This window comes from Furipterus horrens, unplaced genomic scaffold (assembly GCF_987537825.1).
Source record: "Furipterus horrens unplaced genomic scaffold, mFurHor1.1.pri manual_scaffold_7, whole genome shotgun sequence".
In the NCBI taxonomy this organism is placed as follows: Eukaryota; Metazoa; Chordata; class Mammalia; order Chiroptera; family Furipteridae; genus Furipterus; species Furipterus horrens.
The window spans coordinates 79,442,823-79,456,127 of NW_028327177.1; the positions used below are offsets into that span (position 1 = coordinate 79,442,823).

Genomic DNA, 13,305 nt, shown 5'->3' on the forward strand with positions numbered 1-13,305 from the left:
GTAGGCAACGAGAGTGGAAAAAGAATTATAGGTATGGGAATATTATGGGGGGAGGTCAGCAGGGAGGGGGAAAGGGAGGGAAATGGTACAGGAATCAAGAAGCATAGTAGGAGGGAGTGGCGTAGAGAGGAAGATGTTGAGAACTATATGCACAACCAATGGGCATGGACTAAGGGGAGAAGACAACTGGGGGAAGGGGAACACAGGGGAAAGAAATTGGGACAACTGTAACAGCATAATCAATGAAGCATATTAAAAAAAATAGAAACAAACAAACAAAGAAAAATCACCCCCTATGACCCAGCAATTCCATCCTCAGCATCTAATCTGGGAAACCAACTCCCCTGGATATGAACCCGAGGATCCTTATGACATTGATTAAATTTAGCTTTATATCCTAGTTCTAGACATCATCTCTCTGTGTCTATACCACTCAGAGACCTAGCCTTTTCCCCAGGTAATTAGCAACTCCCAAGGCAGCAGAAGATAGGAGTCTGGACCTGACTAATGGTCACAAGGTCGGTACACCTGGCAGGATCAAGATAACATTTTGACCTAAGGTATGTTTCAGCTTCTGAGCCCTAAGGTGGAATGACCCCCTACCTATTTGACATGAGATTGGACAGAAAAATGCCAGAAAAGACCTCAGAGCTGCCCTCAAGACCTGAAGAAATGATTCATTACCTGTACCTCACCTCTGGCCAGTCAGTGCCTAACATAACCCTGAACCCCTAACCTACCAGGGAGCTTGGGTTTTTGAGCATTAGCTTCCCATTCTCCTGGGAGGTACCATTCACAATAAAATAGCCAGTTTTCCTCCATTGCAGTTCTTAGTACCTAGTGTTTGGCTCTGCTAGAGCCAGGCGGACAGATCCTTTCTGTTTTGTGACAAACACAAATGTTCACAGTGGCTTGTTTACAATAGGGAAAACTGGAAACAATACTTAGCAGTAGACAGTCATATTGTGGAACACTAATGCAACAGTTTTTAAAAAGTACACATATCTAGATATTAACTGTAAAAAGTCTTCAGAATATGCTGTTGAGTAAAAAAAAGCAGCAACAAATATGGACAATATAATACTGTTTGTGTTAAATCACTCACAAAAAATGCTTTTTATTCTGTGTGTATATTCTTAATTACTTACAAAGTAGCTGGGAATACTAACAGCAAATTGAAAAAGAAAGATTATTATTCCAATGACCAGAGGAGAACTCTAGCCTTACTCTGTAATTTTTTATAAGGACAAAGTATTTATACATAACTTATATCCTTAAAGATCAATTTACGGAAAAAGGGTATAGGAGGCCATGAGATGAGAAATTGACACAGACACAAACTATTTCCTACCTCCAAGCCCAAACCATTTTGTTTTTACCATCCAATCTCTTTTATTTGCTTATGAGACAAAACTTTTTATAGGAAGAGCTTAAACATTTGATCAAGAGTAAATTAAACACTCAAAAATAAATTTAAATGTTAAGTTGTTGTTTTTTTTAAGTCACAAATTTGGAAGGCTACCTCATCCACTGATTGACTACCCTCCAGATGTTCCATTTTCTTTCTTTGAAATCTCACTGGAGAAGGTGATCCCATAATTCTGTTTTGTTAATAAGTTCCAGTGTGAGAACACTTATAATTAGGTAGTTGGGAATCAAGTCTCACACACACACACACACAATTCTATAAATAAGAAAAATAGTCTTCAGGATACTGAAAATGCAATTTGGTCTGAGATAAAATATGAGGGAAATGTACACTTTGGTTTCTCTGAAAAAAAGAAGTTTTCTTCCATAAAATGTAACTCTAATGCCAAATAAGTCAATTTCCTTCTAACATTTCTGGAAAATTTTTGATATAAGGGGCAATAACAACTCCAATATCAAATATCACCAACATAAAACAAACTTACTCAAGTTGTGATTGTCCTTTTTTTGTCTCTCTTTAGCCAATGCTCTTGCTTCAGACTCTGTGGGAAAAATACACGCTGTGCACGTGAATGAAGTAATTAGAAATTGGAACTATTCAAGGCACACAATAATATCTCATTTTCTAAATGCAGGTAAGCTTATCTGACTTGACTCTAAATAATACTAGAGTTTTCAAAAGTATGACTTTCTAAAACTTGCATATTTCAACAGCAATATATCAAATAAATGCCAAAACTTGGCTTCTAGAAAATGGTAAAAACTAGTAACAAGTATGTCTGACACACTGGAATCATACAGGCACAAACATGAAAACTAAATAACTAGGAAATTAATATGCTATTACCAGGAGTCAATTTTTCTTTGCAGGAAATAGACCATTTAAGTCTTCTTTGATGCCTTTGTAACACACTGACATGAAAACTTACAGCTGGTGAAGCACATATATGTATATATATTTGTTAGATGTACACTATTATATTTATATATACATAATTCAGAAGCTGAATTATTTCAATTGGAAAGGTCAATCCACATTATTTTCTATTTTTGTTTCTTACATAGAAGCATGGCTGGCAGCTTTTATTTACATATTCCCCACTTCAATATATTAATTATTTTTTTATTCCTTTTTTTGTTTTGTTTTGTTTTGAACTTACCAGCCCACCCCATGCTTCCCTGCCTATCAACCTCAACTCACTAACTGTGGACCAGCTCTGGTCAAGGCCACCCAGTGAACTTCTATGCCATCTAGTGGGCTGTAACCACATCCCCCTACTGAGGTTGGGCTCTTGGCCCTGGAGAGGAGGGTTCTCTCCCAAGTTTGGGTACTCTGTAGTATTCATCCCCTTTCAGTAGATCATTGCCTGTACATGGTTAATGAATCTTTATTTTAAACCTCTCTGTTCAGATCATTGAATGGTTTCTTCTTTGCGCCTGGACCTTAGTACAGGTGGGAAAACTGGACTTAATGAAGACAATCCCGCTATCCTCTCTTAAGCCAAATCTGCTGACTCCTAAGCCTGTTCTCTTTCAACTATATCATGCTGCCCCTTGAGCTATCAGCACCCCAATTCATGTCCATTTGCTCCTTTTCTTTGCATTTTACCCTTGACCTCTTTGGATCATTTTCTAAGATACAAGTGACCCTAGAAGTGTATTACCCATTATATCTGCTTTTTTAAAATTTAATAAATTTATACCCTCTTCACCCATTTTTCCCACCCCCCGTCTCTGTTGTTTTCTTTCATTTTTGAAGAAAGAATCATATACATAATTCAAAACTCCACTTTGCACTCAAGTAGTAAGAATTTTAATCATGTCCCTCTAACCATATTTTATCATTATTCAATATATATCTCAGTTAGCAATATTTCCTAAAACTCTATGGTATTTTCTTTCCTGGTAGAATACCTACTTGTTTGTTGGCTCTCAATGGTTTTTAACATATTAATTAATTAATTAGTTCTTTTTTTTGACCCAAATCGATGATAATTTTAGAATGTCTTTCCTGCCACAATTTTCTGAAGTTTTTTTTTTTTTTTTTAAGACAACCTTGAACAGGGCAGGAATTTTTTGCACCAAATCTATTTTATATTCCATATTCTCAGTCTGTTCACCCAAACCTACAGGATGCAAGGACCAAATAATAAACAGAGGGATGAGGTGACGACCATAAAATTCAACATTCTAGAATGCCAGTTATAATAGTTTCCTCATGTTTGAATGGCCAATGTCTTCCCTACAGTATTAAACAAAATGGGCAAAATAGGTAATTTCACTCACCTCAAGAATAAACAATACCAACTGTTCCATTTTATAATTTACTTTTTCACTCTTTATAATAAATCTTTTGCACTTGATACAGTAAAAATTATAGGAGGCATCTAAAGACGTAAGAAGTATAGTCTCCCCCTCTCCTAACTATGGGCTTGAATGTCTGACATAGGAAAATTTAGATCAGGATTCTCAGACTCAAATGCCTCCAGGGGTTTGGCGAGTAACATCAACACTAAACTGAGTAGAAACATTTTACAACTGAAAGTGCCATGTGCTACGCCCAGCCCAAAGAGGCAGTAGTCATAGGCACAAGGATGGCTGCCACAGACTAATGGTGCGATGGAGTAAAGGTGGCCCTAACTACCAGTATCTCAAAAAAATACTCGAAACCAGGATTTTTAAATATAAATCCTCCATCTTAAAATATGTCTCAATGTTTTAACCGCTGCATAGATTTAAAAAAGTATATCTGTGAGTTGGAAACCACCTGGAGGCCACTATTTTGATAACTTTACTGATTGATTAGAACAGAAAATATCCACTAAGTAGCACATTTGCTGGGTATTTACCTGTGAGCTCCCTTTTTATATTGGGAAGGTTGGCTGGACAGGAGTTGCTGATGGTGAGGCCTGGGGGTGGTAGTCCTTGATTGCTATAAAGGTCAATCAAGTTTCCAGAGACAGGTAACTGAAGAGAGAAAAACAATAACGAAAATAAGTGGTTGAACAATTTGTAAGTTATTTAGCTAAAACCCATATCCTATATAAGACTTTCTTTAAAAGAAATGGTTTGATATAAAAAGTCACTTTATAAAATCAGAAAATGAGATGTTTACTTTTTTATTCACTCACAAACATATGGTCCCCTTAGCTAGTTACCTTTGCAAGAAGAAAGGATGCAGAATGCCACATCCATAAATGGTTATAGGACCAGCTTGTAGGTTACTCTGAGCCTGAGACAACAGGTACCTTGGCAGACTTACTGTCTAGCAGGTGTCCGATGAATGTTGGCTATTACTGTGAAATAAAGTTCTATATGGCATGCCTTTTTCCACCCAATTGGGTTTTTCATCAGTCAATTCCTTCCCTTTCTTCTTCTTTCTCTTAGTTTCTCTCTTTTTTTAATAAAGAAAAGCAATGAAAAGTGTTTTCTGCCCTGACTGGTGTGACTTAGTGGGTTGAGCCTCATTCTGCAAAGCCAAAGGTTGCAGGTTCGATTCCTGGTCAGGGCACAGGCCATGTCTCCAGCTGGCAATGAGAGGCAACAGATTGATTTTTCTCTCCTTCTCCTTCTCTCTTCATTCCCCCTCTCTAAAAATAAATAAGTAAACTTTTTTTTTTTAAGTGTTTTCTTATTGGAAAAGGAATGGTTTCCTTATTAAAGAAAAGCTATTTTTCTTGAAACTGAAATCTTTCACAAAGCCACAAGAGGGAGCTCACTGACTTTAATAAAAATAAAAATTTACACTTGAGGAAAAAAGGAAGCATTTAGCTTTCTCAAGATAGCTTAAAAATGGCTTTCTCTAGCCCTGAATTGAATATTTTAAAGTAGTGAAATTATTTTTTCCCAACATTTACTTCCTTTTCCTGTATATCCATTTCCCTTTAACTAGTTCACGGTAGGAGTTTGATGGGTACATTTTTGTAGACATAGAAGGTCGAAGACATTTCTTTCCCCGTTCCCTGAAATAAAATTCTAAGTATAATATTAACTACGGGAACACAGTTAACTGACCTCACTGCTTCTGCCACAGAAACTGCCCATTTTCAGCTAAATTCAATTCCTGCAACTAATATTACCCAGTAAGACTTTATATCACTTTAGCCTTGCCCTTCCTTGACTACACACCCTGAATTTTAAATTTAGATAGCATTTAACTGTGGATAAAATGTTTAGTGACCAGGAGGTATTGAGTAAAATTGCGCTGCATATTCTACTTTTTATTCTCTCAAAGAGCCACTAACATAAAGATGACCCACAAAATAAAGGCAGAATCAAATGTGTTTTTCCTCATTGGTAGCCATCAGCCATCTATTCCTTTCATGGCTTCTAAATAAATACTTTATGAACTAAACTCCCAACTAAAGAGATGGGAAAGGCTCTATACAGAATAAGATTCTGACAGGTTAATATGATAATAGCTCTGATATGACTGGTTTGGGGGAAGGGGGCACAGATCCATTTGTTTTGCTCCTTTTTGAAGACAGGATTAACATTATTTAAAATGTATATAAAATGTAATACATGTATCCCAATACACAGATGCATATAAACAATGCATTATGATAATTTAAAATGCCTTGATCACATTTCAAAGCCCTCTAGCTAAGAAATTTGATAAAAAGTGACTTTATTAACTGTCAACCTTGCCTTGTGTGTGTTCAGTTTTATTCTTGTCCAAGTGTAACACGCAGAGTAAAAGGTGCTCAAATGTCTCAATACAGCACTGTAAAGAGTCAGTCTAAATTAAAAAGCTGCCATGACATCTCATAACTCCTCTAGATTCCAAAGACTTATCCTTTTATTTTTTTGAAGTTTCAGATTTTGGGAGAACTATTGGGCATTAGTAAAGACTGCGGCTTTAAAATTCAATATAAGCTAAAAAATTATTCCCATAGTTCCACAAATATAAATCATATATATCATGTTTTCAAATGTAAATTGTAAGCAAAACATGCAATTGTGTTATGATGATCTGGTAGGCAAAAATAATAGGCAAGTGATTTGTATAGCTACTTTTAAAAAATTATCTGTTATCAATGGATCTACATTAAAGAGACATCTAATTATAAGCTTTCCCAAGACAAAAACATACATATTTTCTTACTATTACCTAAAAGGAAGGTGATATGTATACAAATACTTAATAAATGCAAAATCACAGAAAGAGAGGGAGACAGAGGGCGAAAGAATAAAAAACTGGAAATGAGAGACAGACACAAAAGGTGGGGTAAAAAACAGAGAAAGCCACACATAGGCAGAATGGATAAGAGATAGAAAGACAACTGGACACACAGGTGGGGTGAGAGAGACAGAAACCCAGATTTGGGGAGATCCAATGAGAATTGGATTGGGAAGCTGTGATGGCAAGAATTGACAAAGTCCACCCAGAAGGCCCTCAAATCTCCACAGCAAGATGCCTCATCTTACCTGCTGAGGTCAGATGTCACTACTTCCAATAGAAGAAGCAGCTTATAATCCTGTATCTATTCTCTAAGAAATGTCCCACTTCAGCTGCTTTTCCAATATTTGTGTTTAGGCATTGACAGCATAGAGCCTACCAGGATACTTTGCTGTGGAAAAATAAATTTTGTGGGGGCTGTTCTGAGCCAGGCACAGAATTGGACAGGAACTTGTGTATGTTATCTTACTGATTTTACAGAAAGAAAAGCCATAATTCTAGCTGTCTAAATGAAGGTTTTTGGTAGGAGGTTCATGTCCCATGTTCATAGCAGTATTGGGGGACGGCAGTATCAACCTGCTGATGTTAATTAGAGATTATAATTTTCAATTAATTTCCAACTGGACCCAAGCAATTCAAAACCCAGCTGCTCACTAACCAAATATGTATAGTCAAATTTACAAATTAATAGCACAGTGATTTTACAGCCTGGGCATAGGAGTCAGAGACCTAGGAAAACCTGCCCCCGTGTCTGACCAGCTGTGTGACATGAACCTCTCTGATGTGTGGTGTCCCCCTTGGACAAATGGCAGTCATATTACTCTGCTCATAGGTTTTGTAAGAATTAAATGAGATAAAATAGGTGAAACAGTGCCTCCTACTTAAGTGAACAGTAAGCTGCTATTTAGTAATATTTTAATTTTCTAGAAGGTACTGTATCCCTAGTGTACAGTTTGGACAGCCAAGATAATTTCCACTTTGATCCACAAAGCCACCTACCATGTGATCTGCCAACCACTACACCAATTTTACCAGACTGCAGTGCAAATCTAACACAGTAATTGGGGTTTGCAGGGCTGAGGTGCTCACTCAGGATCCTAAATCACTGCTTCTCTAGTGGGGGTAATTTTCCCCTCCAGAGGACATGTGTCAATGTCTAAAGACATTTTTGGTTTCTACAACTTGGGGGGAGAGTGCTGTTGACACCCAGGGGGTAGAGGCCAGGGGTGCTGCTAAACATCCCACAGTGGACAGGACAGTCCCATAGCAAAGAATTATCCATTTTAAATGTTAGTGACACCAAGGCCAAGAGATTCTGCACTAAATGGTGGCTTAGGTTTTTTATATTAATGGCTGTAATTCATTGAAGCTACTACAAGGAAGGTTGATTAAAATAGTATGGCTTTCTAATTAAAAATTCACAAAAGAGGGGGCAATGGGGGACATCTGTATTAGTGTCAACAATTTAAAAAAGGTATATTTCAATGTTAAAAAAGGTATATTTCAATTAAAAAGGTATATTTCAATGCTAAATAATGTTCTCTGATAGAATCTATAAAAGCAATTCTTCTTTGAGACAAATTAGTGGGAAAAATATAATAAAATAACAAATTAGCCTCCTAGCCATGCATATTTAAGAAAGAATTCTGCGGTTCCCTTTCTGAGTTCGAGAAATTCCCCCCAAAACACAGTGAACATCAAAATTAAGTCTTCTGTTAACAGAGCAACGCTGTGTCTTTGCTGGGTATTTTATCCAAACCATGAACCTGATGGACGGACTTCACTTCCAGCATACAGGCTATATATACTGTGGACTGAAAGTCACAGTCTACCTGAGATGAGGAAAGAGAAGGCATACTCACATAGGGGTGCAACATGAACTTAGTCTGAGTTGACTTTTTCAATATTCTAATCCACAAAAAATCATTATTTTTCCAAGTAAATGATCACTGTAAAATATTTTTTCCCTCTGGATGGTCCCCTTCTCTGATGATCAATTGGGCACTGTTAGTATAAGTAAACTAAGACTTTATTCTTTGTTTCTGATGCAACAAGAGGGCTCTTGTGCTCTTAGAATAGTTATTTCTAGATTCCAATTCCCTTAGGATAGTTTCCGCTCTAAGTATTCCTTCCACTTTTTTAAAGATAACTTGAAACAAAGATTTCAAAGAATCTAATAAATGGGAAAATTGCCTAACATAAAAAAACACTGTTTAAACTTTACTGTGGACAAAAAATTAAAATGTTAGTAAGTTGTTGTAGCTTTGCTATTTAATTCTGACAAGCAAAATGCAAATTTATTAAGAATAAGAACATTTAGTGAGAGCATATTAGGGCCAGGACTGTTCTAAATGCTTTTTTGTAGATTTAACTCATGATTCTCACATGGATTCTACTGTTTAGATGTTGTTATTATCCCCATTTTCCAGACTAGAAAAGTGAGATAGAGAGGTCAAAATAACTCACACAAGACACTGTGTTGAATTCAGATGTGTGGCTCAGAGTCTGTGTTCCTAGCCTCTATGATATATTGTCATACACCTAAGAGCAAAATGCTGCAATAGTTTTGTTGTAGGAAGGCCACATTTAGCCTTTTCCAGGGTGGAAATATAAAAGAGAAATAAATACCAGGACAAAGTCAGTGACTTCTGAGGGTGGGAATTAATTCAGCTCTGCCCAGTGTATCTTTCCTGTCTGGGAACTCTACGGAGATAGCCTCCCTGCTGCTGACTGATCCTTTATCACTCAAGGCCTGAAGTGGTCGCTCTCCTCCAGCAGGTGAGCCCCATTCTCACAGGCAGCATGCCTGACTCATCTGTATCCATAGCACCTAACCCAATGCTGGCCAAGTATAAGGCATTGCTAAATCATCCTTAACTTTACTTCAGCAGCAATCAGACAATGTAGACGGACTAAGGAGACAAATTTATTTATTCTAAAGGAGAGAAAGAAAGGAGGTCATGACAACTGTCTTCAGAGAGGTTGTCACGGGGACAAGTTCTCCAAGAGGCAAGCCGGGGCCCATGTCTAGAATTTCCAGAGACTTACTGTGAGGAATAACTGGATTATTAAGTATGCTGTTATTCTAACATACAGCTGGACACATTCCAGGTGCTGTATGAATACCACCTGAATAAAATACTATCACAATTATTTGATATTATAATAAATTACACTTAATAATTAGATATTGTTGAGTACAACTTAGCTTCTTAAAGTCCTGCATTTCCCCATCTGCAAAATGGGACTGGTAATTGTACCTGTCTCACATGGTCATCCCATAAAGTATGTATAGCAGTTAGCATTGGAAGCATAAGTAAAATGGCAGACAGAATTTGAACTCATGTCTGATCACAAATCTCCAACTCCTAACCATTGTGCTTCACTGCTTCTCTTGTGAGTTAGTGCATATCCTTCATTGGAGGCTTTTAAGAAGCTGCATGTCTGATTTTCTTGTGGGGGATACAGAGGATATGCAAGAGGAAGTTAATGCAATGAGTACTAGGTTAGCTCAGATGACTTCCAAGTCCTCACCTTTGAAGAAAAACAAAAGCAATAGTTTTTTTTTTTTTTAATTATATCAATTCTACAGTCCTTCTGTCTGTGCCTAGGTATCCACTATACACTACTGGCAAAGTGAACACCCTCACCACCAAAGTTCTTTTGGGATGACTGAACCATAGTTAATTAATGCTTTTGGGCACTGAAAACCTTGTAAATATGCCTATGTCTTTGAGTATATTTATAAATTCCCTACAGCAAGTGTTTTGTTCATGTTCACCTAGGATCTTGACTGCCAACAAGTATCATCTGCCTCAGAGGAGGCACAAAGTTGGAAAGGGAAGGGTTTCACAGAAGCCAGCCAAGGGTTCAAAGAGGATGGCGAGAGTTTGGCATGAAAACGTTTATCAGGATGGCAGAACATTTAGTTCTCTCAAAATCAAGGGGTGAATTTCAAAGGGCAGGAAGCTGACAAAAACTAAATATCCTAGAAGAGGCTTGAGGGTTCAAGGGGTATCCTCACCCTTCCAGACTTCAAGTAAATGAACTTGATAAAAAAGAAAAGAAAATGCTGACTATAAAAATTTAGCTTACTAACAATTTAGGTGTAAGTTATTAAAGGTTATCATGTTCCCTGGCCAAGGGAATTATAAGAATTTTAGTTTTTAAAATTCTTCTACTGTACTAAAAAAATATAACGTGATATATCATCTTAACCCTTTTAAGTGTATAGTTCCATAGTGTAAAGTATATTCACATTGTTGTGAAAGAGATCTCCAAAACTTTTTCATCTTGAAAATGTGAAACTCTATACCCATTAAAACAATGACTTCCCTTCACCCCTATAGTAGTTAGTCTTTTATATACTAGTTATTAAGGAACATTGCTCTCATAGAAAACAGATAAGGATTAGCTAGGCATACAAAGACCTGCTGAGGAGCCTGACACTGACACACCTATGCCATGAAATCTTGTGCAAGACTAGCTAACCTTTCCTAATACTAAAATAGTGGAAAAGGATACCACCCCAACTTGACTCACAAAACTCACAGAATTACTGCAAGGACTAAATAAAATCTGCAGTAAGCCTGGCAAAATGATAACATAAGACACAAATGTAAGGAGTCAAATATAATAAACTATATAGGCAAGGCTCCAGATTATAAAGAGAAGTAACATATAAGAGCAAATAGTTTCACCATTTTATTAACTAAAACTGGGATATACTTTTCTGTTGATGGGTAACCTGACTATTCCTCTATCACCTCTGAATAGTAAGATATTGCCTTAAAGCCTGCATTATTTTTCCAGGTGAACTAGAATACTGCTATATACAGTATAGCCTATAGGGTTGCCCTTGGCCACAGAGTAATAAGCTAGTGATGGACATCAGGGAGATCAGAAGGCCTAATGTCCTACTGAAAGTGGAGTTGGGCTAGAGGGAATGTGGAGCTTTGTAAACTCATGAGAAATTCTTAATTTCTGATATTCAAATCATTTATTTGTGATCCTGAGATAACTGTTTTATTATTAATGTATTTCTCAATGAATTACTTGCAAAAATAAACTAAAAGTTTAGGATAAAGGAGAGAACACGGAAAATAGTTCAAGGTTTTCTTTAAAAAAAGTAATCCATACCGTATTTGCCATTTGCAAGGCAGGATCCATCAAGCTCAGGATTTCTTCATTATAACTTGATTCTAGGCTAATGATATCATCAATAACATCATCCATCTGCAGGAAAAAGGTCAATGAAAGAGAGACAGATATAAGCGAAAACCATGCAAGGCAACCCAAAAAGAGACCCAAGGTCTTTTCTTACCCAAAACAATAATGCTCTTTATATAGATTCTAAGATTAATAAAGTGTCCTCTTCCTCCTCAAATGTGAACTTTACTGAAGGCCATTAATACTCTTAGGTGACGATGATACCTGCAACCAGTACTTTTTGAGTGATTAGTAGGTGCCAGGAACTGTGCTCAGGGCTTTTTACCAGCTAAGATTTACCCGAACAATAACACAGAGTAGGTACTATTATTATATCTATTTTCCAGACCAGATAAATGAGAATAACTATCCCAAAGTTACACACTGAAGAAGGTTGAGAGCCACAAGTTGAACTCATGTTCTCAACTGCCATGGGAAACTGCCTGCCTTCAACAGGAAAGATGAACCACCAAACTTCCCCTTGAATGATAGCTGCCATTTCCTTTTTTCTCTAAAGACTACACCCCATACTCTTCCTAGACCCTCCCTGGAGTAGGGAGACACAGATGGTGATTCAGCCCTTTGCTACCATAGGGGCATGTTGGGCACTGTGGCTCTCCGGCTAGCCCTGAACTGAGCTGACATTCCCACTAGATCAGTTTTATTCCTAAAGTACCAAAACATCAGTTATGATGATAAACAGCAATAATTACATGTGCATGGCAGCAGTTGCAAAGACGAGTCTGTGAAAACATTTCTTTGTACAGACTTTATGTATTTCAGCTAGTTGGTGTGTCTCTCTGTGAGTGTGTGTGTGCGCACCGCACATGCTTGGATCTTAAGAGTGCTTCATGAGCACGTAATGAAACCTCAGAACTCAGAGGCTTGCTCCTTTGAGCCCTCCCCCACCCCCACTTCCAGTTAAAGAGGACAGGTTCCAATGTCATGGGACTTGTTGGAACTTTCATTCTCCCACCTTCTGTACTAGAGGCAACGTCTCCAATCTGTAAGAGCTTCAGTGGGCCAATCTGTAAAATGGGGATAAACTGTACAATGTACTCGCAGTACTAGGAATATAGTAAACATTAAAAAAACGAGTACTTTAGATAGCCCCTGAGAAGAATAATTGGAGGTCAGTTTTGAATAATTGCTAACATACTATTTATTAAGTTCCATTTCTGGGTACACTAGTTTTATTTGTTTTTAAGAGATAATTTTCTAATTATGCTAGTGAACAGGCAAATGGGCCAAAGAACTTATGAACAGCCTTCCTTTGTGAATTTTTAATTTTATTTTTAGTGAAACAAAATTAGAGGACCTAGAGTGATAGAATTTAAAAAAATTTTTTTTTATGAAAAAAGGCAATGCAAGTTGATAACAGAAAATATAGAAAAGCAAAAAAAGGAATTTTTGTGGCTTCTTTCAAACATCTATATACACATTTTAAATATATAAATATATTATTAATAAAATAATGTAGTATATTT

The 13,305-nt window shown here is 37.0% G+C and overlaps 1 protein-coding gene across 7 annotated transcripts in view; it reads right to left on the minus strand.

Moving 5' to 3' along the window:
• Nucleotides 1-13,305, minus strand: part of MITF (melanocyte inducing transcription factor) — a 286,241-nt gene that overhangs the window by 18,439 nt on the left and 254,497 nt on the right. For 4 of the 7 annotated variants that reach the window (XM_090283841.1, XM_090283842.1, XM_090283846.1 and 1 more), the window contains 3 exons: nucleotides 11,750-11,845; nucleotides 4,278-4,395; nucleotides 1,914-1,970 (listed from right to left, as the gene is read on the minus strand). In XM_090283841.1, coding sequence (XP_090139967.1) covers nucleotides 1,914-1,970; nucleotides 4,278-4,395; nucleotides 11,750-11,845 — 271 coding nt within the window. Of the gene's footprint in view, nucleotides 1-1,913; nucleotides 1,989-4,277; nucleotides 4,396-11,749; nucleotides 11,846-13,305 lie in introns of all 7 variants that reach the window. The other 3 variants (XM_090283843.1, XM_090283840.1, XM_090283844.1) reach the window with 1 other exon arrangement.